The 27,454-nt window shown below is 32.8% G+C and overlaps 5 protein-coding genes across 12 annotated transcripts; 1 reads left to right on the forward strand and 4 right to left on the reverse strand.

The window, feature by feature from the left end:
• LOC109358298 (lys-63-specific deubiquitinase BRCC36-like) lies at positions 205–5,975 on the reverse strand. Of its 2 annotated transcripts, XM_019602455.1 has the most exons (11): positions 5,829–5,975; positions 5,616–5,741; positions 4,851–4,938; positions 4,082–4,167; positions 3,774–3,992; positions 2,901–3,085; positions 1,611–1,769; positions 1,385–1,465; positions 1,233–1,287; positions 472–702; positions 205–405 (listed from the first exon to the last, which is right to left on the reverse strand). In XM_019602455.1, exons 1-10 carry the CDS (start codon positions 5,937–5,939, stop codon positions 508–510), a joined length of 1,305 nt encoding a protein of 434 aa, XP_019458000.1. In that variant the 5' UTR covers positions 5,940–5,975; the 3' UTR covers positions 205–405; positions 472–507. The 2 variants fall into 2 exon arrangements, with proteins under 2 accessions (XP_019458000.1, XP_019457999.1); XM_019602454.1 differs by having other exon boundaries at positions 205–702.
• Positions 7,197–10,191, forward strand: LOC109357649 (monothiol glutaredoxin-S15, mitochondrial-like). 2 transcript variants are annotated; one of them, XM_019601634.1, is made up of 6 exons: positions 7,197–7,322; positions 7,865–7,996; positions 8,101–8,200; positions 8,703–8,769; positions 9,606–9,684; positions 9,975–10,191. In XM_019601634.1, the coding sequence occupies exons 1-6, from the start codon at positions 7,260–7,262 to the stop codon at positions 10,020–10,022; spliced, it is 489 nt and encodes a 162-aa protein (XP_019457179.1). In that variant the 5' UTR covers positions 7,197–7,259; the 3' UTR covers positions 10,023–10,191. The 2 variants fall into 2 exon arrangements, with proteins under 2 accessions (XP_019457179.1, XP_019457180.1); XM_019601635.1 differs by having other exon boundaries at positions 7,254–7,326.
• Positions 11,142–15,438, reverse strand: LOC109357648 (acyl-protein thioesterase 2-like). Of its 6 annotated transcripts, none has more exons than XR_002108881.1 (10): positions 14,654–15,113; positions 14,168–14,282; positions 13,334–13,370; positions 13,122–13,191; positions 12,897–13,001; positions 12,392–12,542; positions 11,879–11,961; positions 11,647–11,740; positions 11,368–11,506; positions 11,142–11,320 (listed from the first exon to the last, which is right to left on the reverse strand). XR_002108881.1 is itself a non-coding variant. In XM_019601630.1 (10 exons), the coding sequence occupies exons 2-10, from the start codon at positions 14,682–14,684 to the stop codon at positions 11,422–11,424; spliced, it is 771 nt and encodes a 256-aa protein (XP_019457175.1). In that variant the 5' UTR covers positions 14,685–14,752; positions 15,419–15,438; the 3' UTR covers positions 11,142–11,421. The 6 variants fall into 6 exon arrangements, 5 of the variants coding, with proteins under 5 accessions (XP_019457175.1, XP_019457177.1, XP_019457176.1 ...); XM_019601630.1 differs by adding an exon at positions 15,419–15,438 and having other exon boundaries at positions 11,142–11,506; positions 14,654–14,752; XM_019601632.1 differs by adding an exon at positions 15,285–15,303 and having other exon boundaries at positions 11,142–11,506; positions 14,654–14,752.
• On the reverse strand, positions 19,247–22,697 carry LOC109358566 (putative cytochrome c oxidase subunit 5b-like). Its single transcript, XM_019602866.1, has 6 exons — positions 22,473–22,697; positions 22,311–22,393; positions 21,843–21,893; positions 21,115–21,181; positions 20,938–21,017; positions 19,247–19,759 (listed from the first exon to the last, which is right to left on the reverse strand). Exons 1-6 carry the CDS (start codon positions 22,621–22,623, stop codon positions 19,700–19,702), a joined length of 492 nt encoding a protein of 163 aa, XP_019458411.1. The 5' UTR covers positions 22,624–22,697; the 3' UTR covers positions 19,247–19,699.
• On the reverse strand, positions 23,719–26,575 carry LOC109358565. Its single transcript, XM_019602865.1, has 4 exons — positions 26,437–26,575; positions 24,555–25,067; positions 23,932–24,470; positions 23,719–23,879 (listed from the first exon to the last, which is right to left on the reverse strand). Exons 1-3 carry the CDS (start codon positions 26,504–26,506, stop codon positions 23,932–23,934), a joined length of 1,122 nt encoding a protein of 373 aa, XP_019458410.1. The 5' UTR covers positions 26,507–26,575; the 3' UTR covers positions 23,719–23,879.

A 27,454-nucleotide genomic window follows, 5' to 3' on the forward strand; every position in this document is an offset into this window, starting at 1 on the left:
CATAAGTCCCCACTAGATCCTCGAGATGAAAGTCAAGAGTTCGATTCCTGAGAAAGACACTTGTTAGAAGGAACAACTACGAATAAGATGAGAAGATACCCTTGGTAGTACCCAAAAAAACTAACTTACCATGTTTTTAAATCCATTTTGATTGTTTAAATCCATTTTGATCAACCATGATGAACTAAATCCCTTTAAACTTTATCTAAAATAATAATAAACACAATTGCAGTTGATAATTTGAAAGTATCAGGAAATTGAAAGGTACACTAGTCACACCAACTTTATCATTTTCCATTCTGCACTATAGTAACACACGCCCACTAGAAGACTACTTAATTTAGCATCATTTTCAAAAATAGGAGACTTTGCTGCGGCAATAGTGCAATATACCATTTTCATGTACATTCATTCTAGCTTTCAATATCCAATTTTATCAAAACCACCATAAATCATTTTCCTCTTTGATATTGGTTGAAGAAGCATTACTTCTAACGCGGTTTTACTTCAATACCCTTTTCTGCTCCGGCTACTAGGACTGGATACATTCTTAGAACTGGGAGATTCAGCTGAACCCTGTAAGTTCCTCTGACCAAGAGAGGAGCTTCCACGATGTACTTGACGGGGAGATCCCAAACTTGCTTCACTCACTCTAGATGCCTCAGCCTCCAGATTTTTTGCTTCTTCACTCAGAACTCCTAACTGTTATATCAAAACACAGATAAAATGATTGAACAAATGTTGAATGAGTAAACCCTCAGTTTTGTCTCCAAAAGATATTAGTATCACTTGTTAGGTCCCCCTTCTGAGTTCTGGGTCACCAATTAAGTTGTTGAAAAGGTTAAATTGAAGGACTTAATTGGTGAGAAAAACTTGAAAGGGCCTATTTGATGAGACAGTATAATCTTTCCAGGACTGAATTGCAAGTTTACTCGATGTTGAATACTAGAGGTAACAAAGAAATCTCAAAATTGCCAGGTCATTAAATAATTTATCAGCAAGCTAAAGAAGAAACTACATCTAAGAGCGGCATACAACATAATGAAAGACACTAAGCAGGTTAGTTCCCAGTCCAAATCCTCTAAACTCTATCACAATGCAACTTAAAGCTATTTCTCCATTCAATAGAAGCCAAAATAAAAAGAGGTGAATAGGGTCCCTAATAATGAGAGATATGTAAAACGTGGGTCTGGTTATGCCTAATCCTAAATGGATCTATATGTAAAATATACCCGAATTTCATTCTCTCTCAGTCGATCTTGTAGTGCACTTATTGCAGGACTTAAACTGCAAAGACAGAAAACAATAATTATTTATTTTTTAAAAGAAAAAACGACGAAAATGAGGAGTTATTGGAAGGAAAAAATAGAGATTTTGCTCTAACCAATATTCCATCAATTTGCACAAGGAAGCCTGATATGTTGAGGTATGATGTATGAAAGTGAGTGGATGCAATTTCCCATCCCTACAAAGAAATCACATGGGAAACTAGAGTCACTACAATAAGGATGATAGATATAATATTGAAGTGAATAAAATGCTTCCATTTAACTAAATAAAAGATCACATAAAAAATCAGATGTATTGAGAATAAGGATGTAATTTATCACCTCATATTTTGCACAATGGCTTGGTTATATGCAGTCCGCTCCTCTTCAAATAGTACATGTTGCAGATCCGTGTATGACGATAGTGGTGAATCAAGGTTGATAAGAGACGCGGCAGGCAAAACATAAAGGGGAATTTCTTTTCTTACATACTCTGCAACACTGTCCCCAAATAAAAAGACTTTAAAACCCAAGATTGGGAAACTATCATGCCAGCCTCATAAGATATGAAACATGGTTGACAGAGTAATGATAATACAATAGAGACGGAAACATGCAATATCAAACTTTTTCATACTCAAAAAGTTTCACTATAGTTATAATTTCCATTTACCATTCAAAGTGTAACTACAAACACACTAAGAAGCATTTACAGAATTCCCATTCTAATCTCCTACATGGTTATATTTATTAAATAAATATTTATGGTGTGCCATGTTTTAAAAGGCCTATCATGCACACTCGGTGCTAATGTATCATGGAAAGCTTCAATAACCAATGGCAACAGAATCATTACTGAGGAGCACTAGAAGAGATTTTTAGGATAGGCTGGAAGGTATAGTTCATGAATACTTTTAGGAGAAAAGATTTTCCAAGAAAGGGATCTCAATAAACATGTAGGGAGGGGCACTAGATGATATGAAGGTTTTCATGGGGGTTGGCAAAGGGGAAGCAAGTACGGAAGGTAAGGACTATTCTAGATTTGTTCTCAGATTTTGATTTTACAATAGCTAACGTGTTTAAAGAAGCAGGGTGGTCTGTTCTCAAATAATTTCGTAGAAGGAAATCAGAAAGTTTTGCTTCGATTGCAAAGTCATACCTGGAAACAGTTTGATTACCCAACACATAACTTTGGATATGGATGTAAGGGTTATGAGTAGAGTGGAGAAAAAAGGCCAAGATTTACCAAGAATCAGGTGGTAGAAATTGAATGGTGAGGAACAAAGGAGCTTCCAACAAAGGGTTTTGGGAGGCATAAAGAAGTGCTAACAGCGTAGGATAAGATGACCAAAGGAATTAGGAAGAGGGCAAAGAAGACACTAGGTGAATCTAGAGGCTTTGGACCAAAGGGTAAATAATCATGGTGGTGGGACAAAAGTGCCCAAGAGAAAGTTCAGGTGAAAAAAGAATGTTATAAAACACGTCAACAACAACCAAACCTTTATCCCACTAGGTGGGGTCAGCTATAAAACATGGCTATTTTGTAAAAATATTGCATGTGTAACAATAGAGCTAAACTATCTAGTTCATAGACACAAAGATATTAGTGTTCAATTACGTACTCATTCATACCTCAAGTCCAAATTTGAACGATGCATAGCCTCCTGCATACTTTCTGACATATCCATGGGATCGACATCAACTATGGTAGTATCTGAATTGTTGGGATGGTAGTTTCCTCCACCTTTTCCGCTCCCTAGATAGTTGGCATCAGCATTAGCGAAGAAATTCCCCAACTCCGATGATCTCCCCCCACCCTAGACAAAGATATATAATCACATTAAGTATTTTTATCCTCTACTGAAAAAACAAGTATATTTTTATTGATATGAAGGCACCTAGAGCTTCTAATAAACCTGGAGTATTTCAGCTTATACCCACACCACCTACACCATATCAACAGAAAAAATACACAGAAAAGCCAGAGCAATAAAAAAGAAATACCCTAACCTTCATGTGCAATTTCTCTTGGAAAAACATGCAGATTGGCTGGTTTACATGAATGACACATTAAAATGGAACATAACAAGGGGGCTTTAACATATTCATGAAAAACATTGTTCAATATGAGACATATGGCCTTTCACTGTTTGAGGTTAAGAAAAACTAACAGATCAAACAAAACATTAGACACTCTAAGAATACACACTATCTGACGTTTGTAACAGTTTACATCAACACTTCAAGATTTAAAAAAATTGTCTGTAGAGACATCCAAGAGATATGTTTAAGAATTGACAGAAAATAAGACAAACAGAACTGTGTTCTTTTAATAAAAAAACACCCAGCTCCTACAGCAATTTCAGCTTTTATAAGCTGCAACAGGTATTATAATTCAACATTCAAGTATACTCAACATGTTTGAAATCATTGCCCATTCTTTGGCCAAATCACATTATGCAATACACCAGAGGCTAAACCTATTTGAGACATGATAAACTGTACCTTGCTAGTACCAGCTATTCTCGAATCACCAGTGTCCTGCTCAGGACCCTCTACCTTCAAGTATCCAGATCTTATTGATACATTCTCAGAGGAACTTGGTGATGAATCTATATCAATAACGGAGCTTCTATTTACAGGAGACAGAGGTATAGGTCTTAACACCTGACTCTGCTGCTTCCCATCAGATGATTGGAAAGCAATTACTTGAATTCTTCCTACCTGTATACAGTCCAATTCAATTTCATGTTAAAATTAATGAGCACGTAGCATAATAGATGTTTCACAGTGATCATGCAATGAAGACAAACCTTGTTTGCATCTTCACTGTAGCATGAAAAAATCAACCCAATAAACCCAGAATCAAGAAGTTGATACATCGCCTGAGTTCGCACATCTACAAAATAATAAATATGCTTGATACATATTGTCACTTTGAATTAAACAAAAATGTAAGAAAAATAAAAAAGACAGATATTCAGAGGGGAAAAAAGATATGTGAAAAGGCATGAAAGAAACAGTCAAAGTTCCTAGGTAGATGATATTGTTATAAAGAAATGTAATCATTTAAAAAAGTTCTCTCCAACCCCTCCTAATCCAACTTGGATATTGTCAGTAATTTTCAATTTTTACACATGTACACTGAGTCGAAGACATACAAAATTAATGATACTATCTTCTTATAGAGAGATTAGAGAAGAGATGCTATTTGGAAATTTAAAATAAAAATTCAAAAGTGTAAGAACAGTTAATACATACTTTAATTAAAACTGAAGTATGATAAAAAGTCTGTCAACCTAATTTCTGGAGGCCTCCAGCTAAATGAATGTTCAATACATGACATGATGAAAGTCAAATATTATGCATTTACACAAACTATGTATGGTTCTACCATCTTTTTTACGATAGTTGTTACCTCGACTTTCTCTATAATGCATTCATTCCTAATCATATTTCATCTATTGTGACCATTCTTCCAACGCATGAACAACATAACAAGAAAACATTGAAGGATGTTTCATTGAATGAAAAACAACAGGAAACTCTCTGGTTGAAGTAAAGAAGTTATTGAAAACATACCAACATGGGAAGGCAGAACTGTAATGTGAGGATGTGAATGGTACCAACCAATGACTCTCGTTGTTCTTCCGGTCGATGCAGTCATTCTGTGCTTATAAAGTTAATGATACAACAAACCAATCATTTTGAAATGCAGCAGAAATCAAGCAAGGAACAAATGACTTCATAGTTCTTAAGTAATGAGTAAATAAAGGTTGCTTGGAAGAACTTATAGAAAGCTTATTTGGCCTTTATGACAATATCTTGTGAGTAATCAGTCCTAAATAGAGGAGCAGCGCAGCCGACCCCACAAATGGGATAGTGGTTAGCGGGATGAATAGGATTTTGGACATTCAGGGAAACTAAATAAGTATATATACTATACATATATAAATGCTCTTAGATAATAATAAACATAGACAAAATTAAAGACATAACTCAAATCCAATAAACCCAAATAAAAGTATAGCTCAAAACCAATGACATATTCCAATAACAATATAACTAAGATGGTTGTGAAGAATGCCAAGAAAGAATGTTATGAAAACAGAGAATAGTGAGAGGTTGAGAAACAGTGCTTTGCTTTGTTCGAATGGCATGAAAGCTAATAAACCAAAAGCCTTTAGTTACAATTAGGGTTAAGGATAACGCAAAAAGACAAATGGGTCAAAAAAACATTGGAGAAATCACTTGACATGATTAAAACACGAAACAAAACACAAAGATTACAAATATGATGGTGTTATAGTAGAAAAATGATAGATCTGAATAACAAAAAAAGGATATATCAGCGAGAGCAGAAGCAGCAGTTAACTGTTCAGGATTAGTTTCAACGCGATCTTTTCTACGATCAGACCTAGTTTGAGGAGAAGCTCCCCATATTAATGCAATTACATTCCCATTTTTCGAATGCTGCATCAATATTATCACAATTATTATTAATTAGGTTATTAATTGAACTCATAGTGAAGAAGAAGAAGAAGAAGTGAATAACGTTACTTGAATATCGCCGAGAAGAAGACCCATAATCTCTTCGGTCTCAGTGGAGAGTGAATGAGTGACGCATGTTAACCAAACTTCCTCCGTCATTCTCACCCCCGTCAGTGCCATTCTTCTCTCTATCAATTTCTGCCTTTCATATTATTATTACTGCATTTATATTATACAATGGCTGGAACATACTTTCATTCCATTTTATTTTTTGGATCAATCATATGTGTATTTTTCAAAAGATAATCATGTTTGAGTAAGAAAGAAACATAATATAATAGAAATTGTTTATGGAGTTATTAGTTTGGAAAGATAAAATTTTATTATAAAATAGCATTGGATAAATAACAAATAATATATTTAATTTTTCAATTATGAGATATGCAACCAAAACCAATCACAATTATGGCCTCTCATGGAGAGAATAAAAATCCAGGGCTTAAAGTTTTTAACATCATTATTACATTATCTATACTACTTTTATTAAATTTATTTAGAATTTAATGATAATTATGATAATAATATAAAAGTGAATGCATAAACTATTTTATCTTTTCACACTATACATTATTATAGTAATAAAGGGAGAACACACATTCTAAAACACAAAAACCAGGTTGAAAATATTTAGAATTTAGTTCGATAAGAATTTTGTTTGACAAATTTGATTCAATTTGAGTTTGCAAACTATTTAACTTGGTCTATCACCTCGAATTGATTTAACTCGTAAAAAGTTCACAAACTATTTAGTTCATCTCATTAGTTTGATTATTTCATCTAGCCAACTCGATCAATGATTATTTCATTAATGCATATATATTTAAAGATTCTCTTTTTATATATAATCAAGTCGCTGAAGGTCTAACTACTCAATATTTGCTTGTTATTTAACAATTTAGTTTTAAGCTTAGTATCAATTCATTACCAATTGTTTCACTTCATTTTCTTCCGCCTTTAGAAGAAACTACGAGTGAATATAGATGGAGTAAGGCTACCTAACCCTAAATGTTGGTTGAGTTACTTTTTTTTTAGCCTAAACCTAAATCGAGAGACTAACTTGACCCCATTGTTAACTATGCTAGCTTTTAAACATAACCCTAAACTCAATTAAGTATAACACATACATTTCTTCTCGATATTACTTCTTATCAGTGATATGTAATTTAATATAGGAAGCGAAATATACGTAGATATTTTATTAATCATTTATATATATAAATAATAAAAAAATAGATAAACAATAAATTCATTTGAATCAAAGAGATATCATTACTTTGTTAGATGAGAGTTGACCATAAAACAAGTCGGATTATATTTGCCTTTATCGGTTATAAATATTGTCCGGTCTAATTTTTAAATATGAATATGTAATTGAAGGAAAGGTGTTTTGTTGAGAGACAGAGTTGTGTCCGTGATCGAACATCATCAAGCTCCTCACGCATGGCGGTGTACTTGTCAAATATTCTCTCTAAGGGAATCTCATATCGTTCTCTCACCACTCATGTCAGTATTCCTTTTCCTCCATCTATTTCTCTCAATTCTACAATTTTGCATCCTTTCCGCACTTTACTATTTTCCTATCATTTGCTCAATGTTTTTTCAACTTCGATTCATCTTTGGGGTTACGCTCTTACATTAAAGTTTTATTTTTTTTCCCATCTGAATTCTTGAATCTTACTCTCATGTTATTCATATTTACCCGTAAGATTGAGCTTTTCAAAAACATACCCTTTTCTTTGTTTTTTAAAAGGGGTGAATTTAAACCTATGCTGAAGTTTGAATGCTAAAATGGAAGGAAAAAAAGTTGATGGAGTATAATGGTTAACGGTAAGAATGATGTGTTGGATGGGTGTACACTCTGACACACTAGAAGCAGTGTAGTCTGATAGCTTGAGGTTAAGAGGCCGAGAAAAACTGTAGGCGAAATCATTAGAAATGAGTTAGCTTTGATGGTTTTTTACGATAGCATACCATGTCATTATTTGATTTATGTCATTGTGAGTTGCATTATCCCTTTGTAACACTGTTCCTTCATCATGTCCCAGCTAACAAGTTCCTGTTATTATGGAATGAGATACTTGAATACGGTGTCAAATGGTTCTGACACACACGATGGTTTCAAGCCAGCCCCTAAGCATGAGAGTTCTGGTATTTCTTTGTCTGATGTTGTTGAGCAGGTGAGTTGCATATTAATTTAATCTCGTACGTGAAACATATTAACTATTTCTTCTTTATTATTTTAATAACATAAGGTGTGACCGAAAGTGGTTAATGTGCGCAGGATGTGAAGGATAATCCTGTTATGATTTACATGAAAGGTGTGCCTGAATTTCCACAGTGTGGATTTAGTTCTCTTGCAGTTAGAGTTTTAAACCACTATGGTAAGTAAACACCTTTTTATGATGCATTCTTAGTTACAGAAGAAATTTTATGTTCTGAACTTGTTTCTACATGGGTAGGACAGGAGTGTTGCTTTTCCTCCATGTTCCTGATTCTTGATACCTTTCTAAGTTTGAAGGCTTAGGTCCGGTATGGATGCAGGTTTACATTTCTATTAACAATGTGGTGATTACTTCGCTGAAGACTGTTTATGTCACAGCAGTGTTCTATAGTTTAGGACTATATCATTTTAATGACAACATTGAAAGAAATAAGAAAATATTAGTCTATGGCTGCTTGTCTGAAATTTAATTATGATGGCCTATATTATGATCTTTGCTCAGATTATATGCCTTGCTTTTAGGTTTTGGATGAGTTTTTATAGTTCATGTTTTATTAATCCCTTTAGTTTAGCTATGTCACTGAAGTTTCTTACAAATATATTTTGCATTACCAGATGACAATTCTACAAGGTGAAATTATCATTATATGTTGCTAATGCAGATGTTCCTCTAAGTGCTAGAAATATTCTGGAGGATCCTGAACTGAAAAGTGCTGTAAAAGCCTTCAGGTAAGCTCATACTTGCAGATTTTATTAATATCTAGCTTCATAACAGTAATGCTCTTTCCGTGAGTCCATGAGCATTATTTTCAAAACTAACATTTATGATAATAAGTGGAAAAAGTTCAGTAAAAGGAAGAAAGTTAATTAAAATTATAGGCTTGTGCGGATAATAACTGAAATTATGATATGAAACAAAAAATATTTTTTTCATTTTGCTTTATCTAAATCCAAAATCCAAATATTGTAGTTGAATCAGATTATGAATTTTCGATCTTATAAGTTATTATAATTATGCTGTCCCAACATTGAAATCAAAATTCTATTCCAAAACTCCAATTGTGTTAAATTAGAATTACAACACCCTTTAATGGTTGTGGAATTCAATGGATGTGAGCCCTGTCATTGAACTATATATCATTAAGATGAATTTGAAGATCAAAATTTAGTCTCTGTTTTTCCTTTTTATGCGTATCTTATGGAAGTTTATTTAATACATCTATTGAAGTTTTTCTGGTTATTATGTTATTTATTCACTTAAATGAGCAATTGTGTTCTCCAAGCATCCGAACTAGAATCATGTTTACTTCTCTGGAAATTTGCCTGCCAAAGCATGTATTTTCATGTTATGAGTACATGTGCATGAGTTATGTCAACTTAAGTAAAATCATATTAAATGTCATTTTGTCCTTGCATTCAATGTGGTATGACTATGAGGTCATATTAATTGATAATTGGTCTTACCAAGTTTAATTACTCTTCCTTTTTAACAGCTTTATAATTGATAGATAAGGCAAATACATCTTTCTGATGTGTTACTGTTCTCTTATGTTCTTTATCTGCAGCCACTGGCCAACATTTCCACAAATTTTCATTAAGGGAGAGTTTGTTGGTGGATCAGATATTATTCTTAATATGCACCAGGTTTGTTCCCATTTCAAGAGTTGTATTTTTTCTCTTTAAATTTTACTCTATTATTTGTACTCATTAATCCATATCATAGTGTGATTCGACAAAGTTTTACGTTGGATGTCAACTGTCTAACACAACCTTCACATTTCATCCGAGCTTATCGGCTATGTATAACATCAAGCACACATAGACAGATTTATAAAGTCGTTCGATCTATGTAGCCGATCCTACCTCGTGTGGTTAATGCTTGGTTTTTGTAGTATTTTTACACCTGCTTACCTATTTTTTTTACTTCCATGTAGAACGGTGAGTTGAAGGAAAAGCTTAAAGATATTAAGCCCAAGCAGTAAAAGCACAACTAAGGTGATGCAGTTTAAGAGAAGGAGGTAGTTTAGACAAACTCGTTTGGTGTAATCTGTTTCTTTTGCTGAAAGATAACATTATGAGAACTTCTCTGTATCAGATTTTCTGAATAATAATGAATTATTGGCAAATAAAAACATTGCTTGATATGGTGTATACGAAATTCCATTATAATATTTTTCAGGTGTGAGCGCTATAATGTTTATGTGTTGTATATGAAATAAGAGTTGATACTAGTTATGTTAGCCAAGCACTCCCTTGTTTGCTTTAAATCATTTTTTAATTATTAATTAGCTTTGCAAAGTTGGGTATAACCATTTTATTAATTTTAACAAATCACATAAACTCACATGCCTATTAAATACATAAATTTTGAAGAAGAAATATAATACTGGTTTAGTTAAGTGCATTTTTTTTGTCTCTAAAATGATATCTAATTGTTAGTCTTACAACTATGTCCAATTTTTTATTTGAAGTGATCATATGATTCAAGCTACAAAGAGATATAAAGGTAATAAGGATGCAACTTAAACTATTCAAACACATGTTTAAGTGTTTTATATGATAAATTGAGACTAAACAAGTTTTCTATCTGCTCTTCTAAACATTTCCTAAACCTAAAACATTGACTAGATTGATCAAATAACCCAAGCAAGAAAACAAGGCTCATTTGTGTTTGCCTTGTTTTGCTGCATATAACAGAGTTATGCTTGTTAATTGCAGCTGCAACTTTAACAGACTTAGCTTTGTTGCTTGTATACAAAAACTTATCAGAATATCAGTATTCTTCAGTTTTCAATTATTACATGGAGATGTTATCACTCTGCTGATATGGACTAATAGAACTCATGATTGATTCTTATATTTTATCACTGTTAGCCAAATCCATGAGTCCATATATAACTTTACTTTATGTTACTGTCACTTTAAGATTTTGATTCATTTCGCCCATGCAAGAATCACTTTATGATGCTATGATATATGCCTTGACATTTAAGTTATGGTTAATAATTGCATAATTGTCCTGAACTTTAGTTTAAAAAAGGAGGAACATTATTTTAATCTTTATCATCCTGAAATTGAGAAATAACTGCCAATTCCCAATTTTGTTACAAGAATTTAAAACTAAAATCTCTCCAAAATAGTACAAACTGACCCAGTCTCTAGGTTCTACAATAATATAATGAGAGAAATACTTAGGAAACACATTTAAAGCCTTATTGCTCAGGACCACAACAAAAAGTGACTCATAAAATTTACTCTCCTATAATATATACCCCAAGAACAGTTCCATGATCTACCTACTTGTGCATGTCCATCCCAACCTCCCCTATTATTGTTCCATATGGCATATGCCTTCTAAAACCATGCTCTGATTGATATTATTTAAGAACTTCCCTCAAGTCCCAACCTTGAACTAAGCCAGGTGCAAACCTCATCCATCTCTCTAGGAACTGTGTAATGACCAAGCCTGCACACATTACAGCAAAAAAAGTGAGACAATTACTTTAACTGATCTGTGATTCATCCGAATAAATCGACGATATCTGTTAGGCACAACCAATCAAATAAGTGATGAGTAGAGTTATCTAGGCTGAAAAAATAAGTTACCCATCATAGGATTTATATGCAACATATCGAAACCCAGCTGAACTTAATGATTGAGCTGATTTCTCTCCATATTTGCATAGGACTACATCATCACCTATAAAATGAAATTTGTGAGGTAGGTCTCAGTTAACACTATGCACAAAATGTGCTTAAAAATAAAACATTTTCTTGTAGATGCTTAATCATCTACCAGAAATAATAGCACCAACAGATAAGATATATAGATACATACTGATTCCATGGCACAGCAAAATGGGTAATGAAGCTGCTCTCCTTCTTGCTTCATGTGACACTTCTATCTTGTTCCTTAAGCTCCTACAAATATCAGGTTCAAACCACAGTGGCACCAAACATTTAAGTTTTATATGATTTATTCTACCAATATAAACTTATCAACAAAATTTTGCAATGATTATTGTAAGGACAAAACATGGGTGTTGTTCTCTAAGTTCTTCTGGTGCTATTTTCCACTAAGGATATAACATGTGCAACTATTCACTAAAAAATAACATGTGTAATAATTGATACCCATGTTATGTTTTTACTGGAAAATAATATCAGAAACAAGCACCTAATGAAAAACATCTAACTTTTTTGCTTTTATTGGAAAAACTGATGGGAGATAATGCTGGATGCTGTTTTCACAATGTATCAGAAAAGCTTCATGTTTCAATAAAATGAATGAAGTTATTATTGTCAACATAAGCATAGAGATGTTCTTGCTTTAGCTAATCTTGTAATATACCTTGATCCTGGAAGCCAACCACTTAGTCCAATGATTGCTCTTAAGTTGACAGGGTATGGTATGCCATTTCCATACCTTCCCATGGCAAAACAAGTTGCAGAGTATTGGGCTATTGCTGCACCCATGCTGAACCCTCCAATACCAACTTTCACTGTCACATAATGAAATTCATCAGAAGAATGAAGCTTCAAGATATCTGGTACATATAGACTCAAATTACAGTTTAATCATTTTTCTTTGTCACCCCTTTAATGAGGGCTATAGATGAAGAAGACTTCACTCTTATGCATAAGGTAAATGCTAACTAGTGCCTTGAGAGTATGGTCTCAAAGTTTGTATTGGAGTATGGTCTCAAAGTTCAGAAGTTGTGATTTCCATTACAAACTTTTTATTATTTGATTCCTTAAGCAGTGTAATGTTAGCATGTAGAATGATATCATGGGATGTAGTAGAATTGCAAAGTTTTAAGGTGTATTTGTTTATCATTATTTAGCCTTGAAATTACCATCAGCTGGCTCAGTTGACAACAAGTTAGCAATGTGTGATGCTGAGGCATCTAAACCCTCCCAATCATCTGGGCCATCTTCTGAAAGTTCTCCCACATCAAACCCTGAATAACATTAAATTAGCAATTTAGATCTTTTCTTCTTCTTATGACAGTAAAAGTTATAGCTTACATAGTGCATATTTAGTGAAAAAAGAATAGTAACAAACAAGTGTTTAATATTACATGCAGTGCAAGGAAAGCCGCCAAGTAAAGCAACAGGACGGGTCGGAGCAGTAGGACAAATCCATTTTATCTGCACCATATCATAATCATGAGAAGCATCATATTATAGTACTTAAGAGTTTATCAACATATTATTTGCATTGAGTGAGAATATTAGCCTAGAGAAGAAATTAGGATAATCTCAAACTTTTAGAGGGTATGAAAGTTCTTACATTGGTAAGAGGAAGGGATTCAAGAAGCTGAGATGAGCTGCAATGAAACCAAAGCTCAAGATCAGATAAACATATCTCTAGCCAGTAAACGTGACATTAATTAAGAAATCACTAGTTTCCTAGATAAAATTGTATAGTATAAAGTGCTCAACCATGCATTAATATACTCAAACTCAATGGTATTTTCTGTGTCCACACTAAACACTATAAAAAGAATAACTTTGGAATGTATAAGCTTCTATTCATATAATATATTCTTATGCCAAAAGTCATGTTGAGTTGTTCATTTAGGCAGAGAAACAAGCTAGCTTGTGGTCCCCCATTTGAGAATTTAGTATATACTCTTCCCAATAAAATTTCTAACGGTTAAAATCACAACTTTGTTCCATAGAATTTATTCCACTTAGAATCTCAGAAGAAAAAAGTTCAACACAGAAAACATCCAAAAGTTTCATCCTTCATATACGGAATGTGTACTTGGAGCAATGAGGCAAAATGCAAAAAAACAAGAATATGACAAACTTGTTGCATTGGAAAGAAGTGGAACCTAGTTCCAAAGTATAAACTCCTTGAAAAAGGTGACTATTAAAAAACACTAAAAGGTCGGAGGAGATAAATGACGTCATTAGATCTATGTAGTTGTTGTTGTCACCTAATAGAAAAAGGCTTCGATTGCTATTATTTTTGTTAGATAGGTTGAAAAGAATAACGAAATGAAAGGATCCACATAGGAAAAATATGATGTTGAACTAGTAGCAAAATGAAGTTAAATGATAGTTGTGACAATATTAGCATGGCTAGCATATAACATTATTGAAGAGATGGTATCCATACCCCAAACCATTATCACCAAGACCATGCAGCCAAACTAGAGTGGCTTGGTGTTTTCCTTTTGGCCTTACTACATGTGTCTTCCCGAACTCGAAAGTTCTTCGAGCAGTTCTACTACCTGCAATTGTAAGTGACAAAACTAAGACTGATGATATACTAAGTTTAAAGATAGCTGACAGATTTCAAAACATAGCGAAAAGTAATGAGAATCCTTCAAATGGACCAAGAAAATCATCATTAATGTTAAACAATGCAACAGGCTAGACAAAAACAGATGAAATGATGATTTGGATAGAAACAATATCAGAATAAATGGGAGCCTTTGAATGCTAATAGAGAGGATCCAAATTCCGAAAAAAATTGTATGAGTTTCAATAGACATTCACAAGTCAAAACCAATAAATAGAAACAATTCTTATAGATTATAATAGATCAATGTCAAGTAATATATTACAGAAGGACTAAATGAAGAGGAGCAAAAGAACAAACCAGAGCCCAAATGAGAATGTGCATAGCTCATTTTGTTGCTTAAGAAAATTGTTCAAACTTCAGAGCACTCAAACCTACTTCAGCTGCAATGACTAGGAACTGCAATGAAGAAAAATGTACAAGGGTGATGCCTCTTTTATACTGAGAAGGGTATGGTGGAGTTGGAATAAAACTTGTGAATATGCATTGTCATGTAATGTATCACTATATCATGCACAGTGACTAGTGAGTGCACCAGCTATAGACTGCGCCTTCAACCGCAGTGAGAAGGGTATCCGTGAAAAGGCGTAATGTTAAAGGCAAAAGCAAGAAACCTTTATGAACAGAGAGAATCAAAGCAGAGGAGAGCACAAAGCACAGCTAGGAAGAGGGTTCTGGACTCTCACTCACACAAAGAATCTATGCTTGTGAGGAGTGGCCAGAAAATAAAGCAAACTACAACAACTACTGAAGAATATTACTGAAAACAAGTAAGAATATAACCTTAAGTTTGTATAAACAGAAAAACATCTTTTCACAATCATTTGTTTATAAATTTATGCATGATTGATGGATACCCATTAACCTAAAAACACTAAATATTTTCCACTTTTTGTGTACTCATGTAATCAAAGACAGAAAAGGAAACCACCTAGAATTACAAGTGAAAAGTGAAGCTGAGCTTCTTGGTATTTTCCCTTGATTTCTAATTCTTAACAGATAACAGTTAAACTCAGTAACATGGATAAGAGAAAGCATGTAAGCTTTGTAATCTAACATTCTAACCTTACTCTCTTTTTTAGCTTAAAGCCTCAAACCACACATGAACAAAAGTTTTGTATATTTATACTCATGAAAAACAGGTTAAGTTCAAACCTTCTCTAGCATAGTGATAAAAAAGTACAAAAATATTAATAACATAACTTCTCTTTACACATTCAGGTGAAAAATAATATCCTAAAATCTTCATGTGTAGACATGTAACTACTTTAGAAGAAAAAAAATAGAAAACTTTTAACCTCCCGAGAGGTCCCGACCCTACTAAGTAGGAGCCTCACACTGGGCCACTTTTTTTAGTTACAAAAGGAATCTTAAGAAACATAGCATAAGCTAGTCCATTATATAATTTGATTATATCATCCTCTAAATTATTAGCATATTTCTGCATATCTTTTGTTTTGTCAGTTAGAGGAGACTTTAGTGGACTCCAACTTGAAAATGTTATCACATTTATTTGGTTTATATGGATTTTCTTGTTTCACTGTCTCCAACTTGTGCTGATATTTTTGTACCTTTGATTCTTCTCATAGTAATAGAAAATATGTAATATATTGCAAAGTGAAAAGTAGAGGTGGCATATATCCATGATCATAAAATAGAAGTATACAGAGTTAGTGCCATTATATGTATTATAGGTCAATGAGTACATTCATTCTGCACCACTATGCATGCTCCCCTATAAAATGCAGCTTTCATGCAAGCTTACCTGTAAATTATAAATGTTGTATGTCCTTGGTTTCTATCCACTAACTCATTTATATAGTTTAAGCATCATTTTTTCTACCAAGTTCAAAGCTTGCATTGATGGAGATTCTGTACTGGTGTGAACAATTCAGATTGGATACACTAAATGTGGGAATGTAATGAAGCTCCACAAGAACTCATACACCAGTTTTTTTTGTTTCTTTTGACTAATGTCATAACTCTCATGATATATGATTCTTTCTTCATCTTGTTAATGTAACAAAGGTTCCACTTTTAGTGCTTTTTTCAAGTTAAAATTATTAGGTGAATTGTACTCTCTAACATGAGTAAGGATCTAGTGTTATCATAAAACTCAAAGTTGTACATTAATTGTTGCTTACAGACCCACATGAAAAAAATCTGTTTAAAAAATGCACCTCTAAACATTGATTAGCTATTAGATCCCCAGAAAGACTAAAAGATCAAGTGCTCAATTACTGAGAACGGTACTTGTTATGAGTTGCAGTCACGCACCCAGAAAGAAGTGATTAGTTCTATACCCATAGAATGAGGAGATACCATTCGTAATACTAAAAAAATTGCAACTTTAGACAAATTTTATATCAAGAAATATCACTGACTTTGAACTCTGGAATCACTGATTTGAAAGACTTTACCTAATTAAATTCTTCTCTAGAATTGACTGTACAAATTGTTCCACTAGGAATAAGTCTTGTATGTTATAAGTTTCCTTTCGAATTTAAAAGTGAAAATGTTTGGAGTGCAGTATGGAATATCTTATGAGATCTACATTGCATAAAAATAAAATGTAAAATATTAGAACCTGGTTGCATATAAAACACTGCTAGGCAAAGAAAAGCAACATCAATATTAAACTGATTGACTTAAACACCAAATAAGTTAATGCTATGGTTGAGCATCTAATATCTCTCACAAGGTCAAAATTTAGCATAAGTATTTGTGATTCTAAATTGTGTCCCAAACAATGTTTCAGATTAACGAAAACATGTTATGTTAATTAAAAAATTTATTATTTTTTTCTGTTTTTGCTTCAATATTATTAATCCGAGGTATGGTTTGAAATACAGTTTGGGACAATGTCCCAAAATTTAGTAGATTTTCCCTCATCTAAGGAGAACTTAAGGGAACTTTTTGTTTTGTCAACTCCTTTTAGACCCTAACTCAAATACAGAAAGAGAATAACACCAAAAACTAAAAAACAAACATTAGTACAAGTAGGAGCGTTTGTTTATAAGCAGACAAAATATGCTGCTGGCACTACCTTGTTATTTAAGATTAAAGTACTATGTGGTGGGTGTAATCTTGCATATTAAGTTGGTATCAAAATTTCACAGAAAAGATAACATATTTGAGTACCTAATTGAAAAAGTTTGTTAACTTCAAAATATATATCATTTTCTTGAGAATTAGGAGAACAATCTTTGAGTACAAATTGAAAACTCCACTCCTTAGTTAGGTGCTTTTAAAAAGAAACACTAATAACACTCATGCACATTCTTTTGGACTCATACTTTGTTATTGTTAAACATAAATCCAAGTCATTTGATCAGCCTCACATACATTCTTCCAATAAAAAGTTGAGAAAAAAAATGTAGGTATATGATTTATACACTGTCACTTCATTATCTGTCATTTATAATATCATGTTTTATCATCGAGTTTAAAATATGTGCACAGTGTAAAGTTTTTTATACTGTCAGTGCATCATCCACCAATAATTTGTACTACTTTTGTTTTAGAGTTAATAATGATTAACAAATCAATGGTGAATAATTTGTTGATAGTATAACAATGGTGTATACATTTGTGAATCATAACATGCATGTTTCTAGCTTCACTTTTTGTCCTATGTCTAAGTATAGATTTATTAGCGGTTGAGGATAAAATAAAATAAATCTGTAAGTGAGAACAAGAAAAGACTCTTCCTATTTATTAGCGTTTCAATTGAGAATATATTTTGTTAATTCCATGTCCATTCTCAATTATTGAATCTTTTGATTCGGTGTACATTTTTGTATTATTATCTTACTACATGTAGCATCTCTCTTTGATGTGACCTATATGTCCACGTGTATTATTTCTTTAGAGATGTTGTTTTTGTTAGTCGAATTTGTTCATAACCCAATATAGTAGCTCATCAAGCATAATGAGATTTCCCCATAATGCAAATTGAGATTGTAAAGTAACAACATCTTCAAGAGAAAACTGATTCATAAGGAATAAAATTGTTATGTTAAGTTTTGTGCCCAAATTTTCCTTCATGTATGTGTTCATTTTTTGTCCCTTGTGACTCCAATTCGAAAAGGTGACAACTATTTCCGTTTCATTATTATTGGTAAGATTGTGATGTGAGTAAGGCTTTCATCTATTATGTTCTGATTCCAAATTCTTGATTTAGATCTTATTATGCTTATATGTCATTTTAAGGGCTCACAAAATCACAAAACCATTTCCTAAGAATATATCGTTGTCATTTCCATAATTTTTAGTGTATGTTTTTTAGTTAATTTCTTCATGTTCCCTTTCCGTATAGTTGGTAGCCAGAAAATTTACATATAGTGTAGTTTGACTACACTATCACACATTTAGTATATGTTTCAAAATATTTACGGAAGTAGTGTATTTTTTAGGGAAGTCGTGGATGGGATCCACGATTTTCCCGTTGGTAGCCATCACTAGAATAACTCTTTTTTTGTTATTTCTATACAAAGAAAAGATGAATGGACTTTTTTCATTTATATATTTTGGTAAGAAGTGGATTCCTCTCCAGTCCCCATCCACCAGTTTTTGTTCTTTCCATTTCTAAAAAAATGAACTTTAGATTTTTCAGAAAATCAAATGTCATGGTCAAGAATCAAGAATACCATTTTGTTCTTCTTTTGGAAGCTAATTCTATTTCCCTTATCACCTCCACGTATCTAAATCTAAGTTGACATACATTTGTGGATCAGAACTGTTTTGTTTAGTGTTGGATTTAGGCCTAGTTTTTTATTTTGTGAACATGAACTGAGGTCATCATTCATGTCAATGGCCCTTGTACCGTACATCAATTTGCATTTTATTTGCCTTACTCACCATACTAATTACATATTAACAATTCATCAATCATTAAAATAGCTAGAAACCATTTTGCCCAAGATGTCTGAAAAACATGTACACACTTATAATTGTCGAGAAAAACTCTCATAGACTCACTTTTATGCTGGTTCCATCTGAAAAAGATTCTTCAAGATGATTATATTTTCAGTTCATTTCGTGATTTAAGTGCTCAAAATAGCTGAAGGTTTATACATTCAAGCCGAGTTAAGAATCATAGTGTTGCTTGCTTCAATTATTCTGCAAAGCAAAACAAAAATATAAGCTACCAGGATCCGATAGCTCAAGCAAAATGATCAGCCTGTGTCTAAATGATCACAGATATTTTCTATCTCTAAAGTTGCAAGGTATAGTTATTGACCATCAAAACCAAACAAAACAAGGCCTCAAGACTTAGAAAGGCTAGTGTAAAAGAATGTCTCTCCATCTTTCCAGATTTTATTTCAGAAATGTCGCGGGGTTTGATCAATGGTGATCGTGGTCGCCATGTCCATAAGGATCACCCCCAGGTCCTACCACTTCAAGCTGTGAAAGAATAATCAAACAATTAGCTTCAATGAAAAAGTAAAGTCCAAGTCTCCATTGAAATCGGTCATTTGATTATTATTCAACTAAAATTTTTAAATTGGTGACAATAACTTAGTTGGAATTTATTCAGAATGTCCTCATTACAGGAATTTTCAAGTCATGGTTCATTTATGCAAAAGTAGTGCACGTGACGCACTGCACTGATTTCGCAACCATATCAACCAAGGGTGGTTATATATTCACCCTGTAAAGGAAGTACGGTTCTGTAAAGCACCTATTGTTTTTAAATGTATGCATACCCTATACTGTGTTTCTAAATCAAACATTCAAAACACCAGCTCACAGATAAGTTGAAGCATTGATGAGTGATGACAACAGCAGAAAATAACAAATCAAATTTCGATAGAATTTTTAACTACTTGGGAGCTTGGTCATTGTTCAATTCAAGAAACCTTAAGCATATAAAAATTTGATTTAAAATTGAATCAAGTGAATGTGAATATATTGCACCTGGGACCAAATGGTAGGGCTATCAATGAGCACAGCTAAGCTAACCTGACGGGGCTCAGCTCACTGAGAAATGAAGCCTATATTTCAGGCTCAAGCTCAGGTCACTTTGAAGTTGCAAACCAATTCATGGAACTGAGTTGTGAGCCATGCCAGGGGTTAGCTTGGCTCGGCTCATTCCCAATCCTACCTGAAGGTTTGTTTTCCCGACTTTCAATCTGCATACTTATAGCATGTTTGGTTTGACTTCGAGGGAGCTTCAGAATTAAGTTTAGCCAACATTACTATGTGATATGTCAACGTGAATTGGGGCGAGAATAGAGTGCACCAGCCTACCATGGCCTACGACCCTGCCTATTTAAGGTCCGACTTGGCCTAGCTCGTTTGATAAAAAGGTCAAGCTAGGGTTTTTTAAAAAGCCTATATATTTAAAAAGGTCATGCCCAAGCTTTAAAAAAAGCCTATCGAGTCTATTAGTCTGACCTATTTAATATTTTTAATTTTAAAATATTATATATATTTGCTAATTTGAGGCATAAAACCTATAACATTTGTGAACAACTCTATATGATTAATAGTTAATTTGAGGTCGAAGGCTGTTTACTATATTTGTGTAAGACTTTTTTATCTTGATAATAATAGAATACTAAATGTGGTTCTCTTTGTACCTCAAAATACTGTGTACACACTGGACATTCATGAGGCTTGCCTTTCTCCAGCCAAAACCAGACAACATCATGCTCATCCTCTGCAGTTAAAACAAATTATTCACACCAAAATCATCATCCGTTTTTTTACCGCACTGAAGAAACTAACACAAGGATTCACAGAGAAAGACAACTTACCACCTTCACCTCCTGGACATCCAACTATCCTTCTATCATAGTAAGACCTAACAACAGCAGGTGCTTCCTATGGACCAAAACAAAAAAATGAAGGTAGACATGCATGAAAAATAATTCAAAACCACACACACACATATATTAGAGAAATGTGAATCTAATGCAAATATAAACTAAAAATAAAGCTAATATTACCGGTAGGGGGAGAAACATGACTACACAGATAGCCCTGTTAGTAAATGGAAAGTCAAAAAGCTTAAGCATGCCAGTTAAGTTCAGGTTGGGGAAAAAGAAAGGTACTCATACCCTCTTAGGTAAATACACATCCAAAAGTACTTTTGATCAAGAAATATTCAATCAAGATTAATTTTGTCAAAATCACTCCTAATAGACCAACTCCTTGTTGGTCCAATGGTGTAACATCCTATTGGGTCCTCATGTATCATACAAGGTCAAAGGTCAGGTTCGACCTCTAGGAGCAACACTTGTGGTAACCTAGAACTTCAAAATGGATTATTTCTTTACCATAGAGTGATGGGAAACCTTAATTAACACAAAACACCTAATAGAAGTTTTGAAACAAAAATCACTCCATTAAAAACCCACCATGAAATCAAGTACACAAAATCTAATCCACAGACAAATACCAATGCAGCTGCAACAAAGTACAAACAACAATATACCGAAAATTAAATCTTTGAATACACCTAAGAGAAGAGAATAACACTAACCTTTGTGCCAAAAGGACCTTCAGGGTGGTCTATTTCAAGAATATTCCTTCCCTGAAAAACAAAATATCTTTAGACAAGGCAAAACAAAATCATACTACAAATTCCAAAAAGCATCTACTCTACAGCAAAAGTCCCAGCAAACGAACATTGAAATCAGAGAGGTGCAATTTATTGATCACAAATGATTTTTTAGAAATGCAGAATCCATCTTTTGATTAGGGTGGGGTAAATCAGCTATAAAGGTAATTTCACAATTTAAAATTAAATAAACGAAGAGCACAAACCTAATTTGATTCATAGATAATAAAAGTCGCTCAACTTAAAAAATATATGGACAATTCAATCCTAAAGATTTGCACCAAATTATCTCCATGAAATCCCAATTTTATTTTCATAAGATAAATAAAATCTCAAAAATGAATTGGAATAATAATATTAAACATTGAGTATGAAGAAGGAAAAAAGTACCTGAAGCTCAGCCTGAATCTCCTCTCGTTCGTGACCAGTAGCAATTGGCACTACATCCTCAACCCTCTTTTTGATCTCACCACCTTCCATCACAAAAAATGAACGATGAATCATGAAATCGAAGAAAATCCAAAATAAAAAGAAAGATATGATTAATAATACCTGATTGTGTGGTGAGGAAGCGGGCGACGAAAGAGGATGACGACGGAGGAGTGGCGGTGTCGACGAATCGGAATGCGGCGGAAGCGGATCGAAGATGAGAAGTAGTGATAGATAGAGATTTGAGATTAGAAGAGAAGAGTTTTCGCCACATGGTTTGTTTCAAGTGAGTGGATACGGTGTCGTTTTATTCAAAGCCTTTTTGTTCAGAAATCAGAAGTGAATGATGCTAACAAAAACAATTCTTCTGTAGAACAAAGGAGCAGGTCATAAACACTTGGGACCACGCACGTGCCAATCACATGTGTATAGAATGTACAATATTATTATTTCATTTCATAAATTTTGCATCCTTCTTAATATTATTATTGATTCAGATGAATTTAAGTAATATATTAATTCACATTACAGACTTAGCCATCCTAACTTTTTTAAAATGTGTTTTAGGACACAAAATAAAAGATAATACTATTATTAACTAAATATTGGTGAACAAAATATTTATTTTATTAGCGTTTGAAATTTAGTACTCTCCTATGTTGATTTTAAATGTAGCTCATCAAAAATTTTACTCACTTTATTACAGGTTTGAGAGGTATGATCCAATTTTCTTGATTATTATGTTTCACTTATTTATTTAGGTTGAGTCCATTGAAATTTTCAATAATGATATTATATGTTAAATTACATCACAAATCATGCATTTCACGAATAAAAATATGTTAAGTCAATTAAGAAAACTAATTTTTTTTTTGTGTTTGCTTTATTTTCGTTGATGCACAATAAAATTTAAGATATGGTCTGAGATAGTTGATCATTGTTACTAAAAGTGACATTTCTATATCTTTGTTAAGAACAATTATAATCTTTGTTAATAGTTTCATTTATGCTTAGAACAAGTATGGTAGCCAACAAGGAAATTGCTTAGGGAAGTGACCTAAATTTCATTTAGGTTAAATACTAGGAAAGAGAGGAGGGATGAGAGCAAAACAAAGTCAAATAATTGGTTAGGTTGTCACTAACCAATATCTCCTAGATATTAGATATTAGAGAGAAGTTTTATATTTTGTTTGTAATTTTAAGGGTATTCAATATATAAAAAATATGTGTCATTACACTTTGTTTTTTCTTTATTTTTATCCATCATTTTCTTCTTGAGGGGAGAGTCATAATGCTTAAATGAGAGACGGAATGAGCATAAGAGAAAGGAAACATTCTATTGAATTTTATCATTAATTAAAAAGAAATCTAAACCTTCATTGCATTTGATTAACGTAAGAACAAATAGATACATGAATAATAAAGTCGATAGTAGACTCATTGAACAATAAGCCCTCCTATTATTACAAGAAATCAACCTATAAACTATATAGTATATTAATTATATGCTCAACTAAATGGACCAATTAACCACATGCATTTTTGTTTGCACTAGTTATTACACAATCTCATGATGAAGCATTCAAGCATGAGGACTAGGATAACGAACACTAAGCAATTTAACATCATCTAAAACTGGCCCACAAAGTGAACCAGAGTTATCATTCTTCATAGTATAAAATGTACTAAGGAACCTAACACGTGTACGTGTTGACACTGCCTTAAACCTAAGTTTCCCTCTAATAAACCCTCCTTTGCCCTTAGACTGATATGAAACTTGAACACTGTCTCTACCAGCAAATGCTTCTACAATCATTGAACCTTCACATGCATTGTTTGCATCACCAACAGCAAAAGTGAGGTCATAAGTTTTTCCAATAGTGGTGATCACAACTTGTGCAAGGGCGCTTTCTTTTCCTGCCACAAGTTCAATGGCTCTTTGTCCCTCAGGTACACTGAAGTGATTAGAATCAATATACTTTACAGCCTTAAGTGACTCAACTATCCATCCTGGCAAAGGACTATGAGAGTCCTCAATGTGGGGTGGTATTAGGACTCCCCATGATGCTTTAGGGAACACATATGGCCCTTCTTCAAAGTTCCCATTTTTCAGCAAATTCGCTGCACCCACATAAAAAAAATTCCAAATTTAGTATATAAAAAAACATGATTGGTTGAGGGGAAAAGAAAGATAATATAATTGACCTCTAGTTCTTTTGGGTGGGTTCAAAACTCTCAAGGCAACTGAATCAATAAGTGGGCCACAAGCTGGATCCTCTGCAACACCTGGATTATGGATCACAATTTCTCCTTGTGGGAAATCAGCCCTAAACCCACAAGCAAAAGATTCCCAACCATTGCTACCATACATAGTCTGAATAGGAATCACTCCCCAATCAGCATCCTCAGTTGTTGGCACAACAGACACATTGAGTTTCTCTTCTTGTGCACATGTACGTGCAGCACTAAATGTGATTGAATAGAATGACCCTTTAGTGAAATTCACCTTTTGCTTAATAGAAGCTTCATTTCCAAGCCTCACAGCAAAGGCACCCTCAGGCACAATTAGTAGCATATCACCTTGTTTCTGGCCTGATTTTATGTATTCAACAAAGCCTGAAACTGTCCAATTGGGTATGGCATCTGTGCCCACAACTTCGGAGCCCTTTAATTGTGATGGTTTTGGGCCATGCTCAAAGTCACCATTGGGTAATAAACCTGAAAGTGTTCAAGAATTTGGTGTCACTTTACTAATGCATCAACTTTATCAACAAAATGTGAAGCATATGATTCATGTAAGAGTTTTGTTCCATATGATAGTGGGAGCTTTCAGCACATGGAAAATTGTGTCAGCCATGTGAAATAGCATAAGCACATTTGTTGTCCCACAAAAATGTATCAATCAATATATTATTGCTCGTGATTGGTTGAATACAACTAGTGCTCTCCTTGGATATAGTTAGATGATTAGAATATGTGTAAATTAGGGTTAATCAGACAAAACTAATGTGCACCTTGGAGTTTGTAGTTGTTGCAATCACTACAAGTTTATAGTTATTAAGTACTTTATTGCAATTGAGATGTCCAAAAGATTAACTTGAAAGAATATGAATTTAATTTGATATTTCTTTATTTAGTTATTCATCAAACAAGCACATGGATAATAAATTAATTAAATATTATAAATAATTAATTTACAACTAATCTGATAGTGAAGATCAAAATAATTACAAATGAAATTCAATTTTCTACTTCTGTTTTAATTTTTTATATGGAACTCAAAGTAACTCATTAAATATGATTGATATTACTCTTCCATAGTTAAACCAGTGCATCACTAAAAAATCAAACATGAAAATACTTATGCTAAAAAAACAAATGGAATGAAAAAACAATTTTTGCATCATAAATTTTTTTATTATAAAACTAATATCATATATCACAAAATATTGATAAAATTAATATAATCTGATAAAGTTTTGAATAAGAAAATTGAAAGTTGTTTAGCAATTTGGAGTAGCTTTCTAATGATGAATTAGAAATATGACAAAGTAGAAATATGCTTTAAAGTTGCATACAAATATTAATTTGAGGCTAATCCTATAATGTTGAAGTATTATTAAAATTATAAGATGCTTTTAGATCTGAAGAAAGAGACATTGCATGTGGGCTCAGACAATGCAGGTTGCAGACCAAAACGACTACCATTTCACATGGTCGCAGTGGAGTCACATGCAAACTTCAAAATCCTACATTAGATTTACATTTATCATAACAATAATATTACTTATTTTAATGTTTCAAATGTTTACACATCATAATGAAGTTATGACTATATATTACTTAATGAGTATATTCAATGTGAAATAACACATTAAATATGATGAATGAATAAAAAAGATTCATGTAATTATTACCATAAACTTTTATCACTAACAAACTCTTTAATTCACCCAAATATGAAACTTTGCTTGAATATATGTAATAGATATGATAGTTGTAAATTCTAACGTTGTTGTAAAATGATAAAGAAAAGTGACTTAGATGCATTTATATATAAATGGATAGTTAATAAATTGGAACTTACCATCAGTGATGGAGAAAGCAGCTTGAAATGTTGAGAGGAATAGCACTATTAGGAATTTGAGTTTCTCCATTTTGATGAACCACACAAGAGAGTAAGAGAGATATGTGACTTTAGATTGAGATCCTTCAACTAGAAAACACTTCCTTTTATTTCATAATTTCATGAAAAGACCATTGAATTTCACATAAAACTACACCCATGCCACTGGAACTATCCTATCCAATTCCTTTTCACATCAAGATTCCATTTTCCGCCAAAAAATAGCTTTGTCCTAAAGACATTTAATATTGCAAGCAACCTTGTTAAAAATCACTTCATTTTATATTTTACAATAAAGTTTATCTGGTATCACTTCTAGGAATTGAACCCTTAATTTTGAGAATTTGGTGAGTTTTATATTATTAAACCAACACCTTATTGATAAACTCATCTGTTATTTGTTAAATAGTAATGCGATTAATTGATATCAAACTTTGTTTTTCTAATTATCTTAAGCACCTATTTCTCATTAGAATAAGTGTTTTGCAAATTCAGAATGCATACACCTATTCAAAAATGAAATAGCTAGACATACATATATTTTTGTGTGTATATTATTATGTGAAAGTTTAATTTTTTGTATGTCTAAATCACATGAATCCTCTAGTGATCATTCTCTAAGTCAATTTTTGAATGATATATAACTCATAATTTAGTTACCAAAATCTTAACATCATATTTTATATCATCCTAAAATTGAAGAAAATGTTTGAAGAACAACATTTCCATTATGGAAAGAAAGGGATTTATTGATCAGAGCAAATATATTATAGACGGACACGTGTTATCTATAAAGATTTAAGGAAAAAAAAAGTGTCATTTTTAGTTGCTTCAAATTTGAGACGATGATTTTATATGGTGAATATGAGACAAAACCATTAAGATCCACATGCATTTCCAATCCACAGCATACATTGTCGGTCACAAGAAACACCTACATGTTATGAATCTGATTGCATTATATTATTTAATTATATCA

This window comes from Lupinus angustifolius, chromosome LG10, assembly GCF_001865875.1.
Source record: "Lupinus angustifolius cultivar Tanjil chromosome LG10, LupAngTanjil_v1.0, whole genome shotgun sequence".
NCBI lineage: Eukaryota > Viridiplantae > Streptophyta > Magnoliopsida > Fabales > Fabaceae > Lupinus > Lupinus angustifolius.

Excerpts from the sequence above, each read along its gene's own strand:
- LOC109358298 (XM_019602455.1), bottom strand. The coding sequence starts at position 5,939 with ATGGCACTGACGGGGGTGAGAATGACGGAGGAAGTTTGGTTAACATGC. Across the intron at positions 1,466-1,610 it reads GCCATTGTGCAAAATATGAG|GGATGGGAAATTGCATCCAC; the intron begins GTGATAAATTAC and ends ATTTCTTTGTAG. Across the intron at positions 1,288-1,384 it reads TGCAAATTGATGGAATATTG|TTTAAGTCCTGCAATAAGTG; the intron begins GTTAGAGCAAAA and ends CTGTCTTTGCAG.
- LOC109357649 (XM_019601634.1), top strand. The coding sequence starts at position 7,260 with ATGGCGGTGTACTTGTCAAATATTCTCTCTAAGGGAATCTCATATCGT. Across the intron at positions 8,201-8,702 it reads TAGAGTTTTAAACCACTATG|ATGTTCCTCTAAGTGCTAGA; the intron begins GTAAGTAAACAC and ends TTGCTAATGCAG. Across the intron at positions 9,685-9,974 it reads TTATTCTTAATATGCACCAG|AACGGTGAGTTGAAGGAAAA; the intron begins GTTTGTTCCCAT and ends ACTTCCATGTAG.
- LOC109357648 (XM_019601630.1), bottom strand. The coding sequence starts at position 14,684 with ATGAGCTATGCACATTCTCATTTGGGCTCTG. Across the intron at positions 13,371-14,167 it reads CTTGGTGATAATGGTTTGGG|CTCATCTCAGCTTCTTGAAT; the intron begins GTATGGATACCA and ends GTTTCATTGCAG. Across the intron at positions 13,192-13,333 it reads AATCCCTTCCTCTTACCAAT|ATAAAATGGATTTGTCCTAC; the intron begins GTAAGAACTTTC and ends GATATGGTGCAG.
- LOC109358566 (XM_019602866.1), bottom strand. The coding sequence starts at position 22,623 with ATGTGGCGAAAACTCTTCTCTTCTAATCTCAAATCTCTATCTATCACT. Across the intron at positions 21,182-21,842 it reads AAGGTCCTTTTGGCACAAAG|GAAGCACCTGCTGTTGTTAG; the intron begins GTTAGTGTTATT and ends TTTGGTCCATAG. Across the intron at positions 21,018-21,114 it reads ATGTCCAGGAGGTGAAGGTG|AGGATGAGCATGATGTTGTC; the intron begins GTAAGTTGTCTT and ends TTTTAACTGCAG.
- LOC109358565 (XM_019602865.1), bottom strand. The coding sequence starts at position 26,506 with ATGGAGAAACTCAAATTCCTAATAGTGCTATTCCTCTCAACATTTCAA. Across the intron at positions 25,068-26,436 it reads TGCTTTCTCCATCACTGATG|GTTTATTACCCAATGGTGAC; the intron begins GTAAGTTCCAAT and ends GAACACTTTCAG. Across the intron at positions 24,471-24,554 it reads CCCACCCAAAAGAACTAGAG|CGAATTTGCTGAAAAATGGG; the intron begins GTCAATTATATT and ends ATGTGGGTGCAG.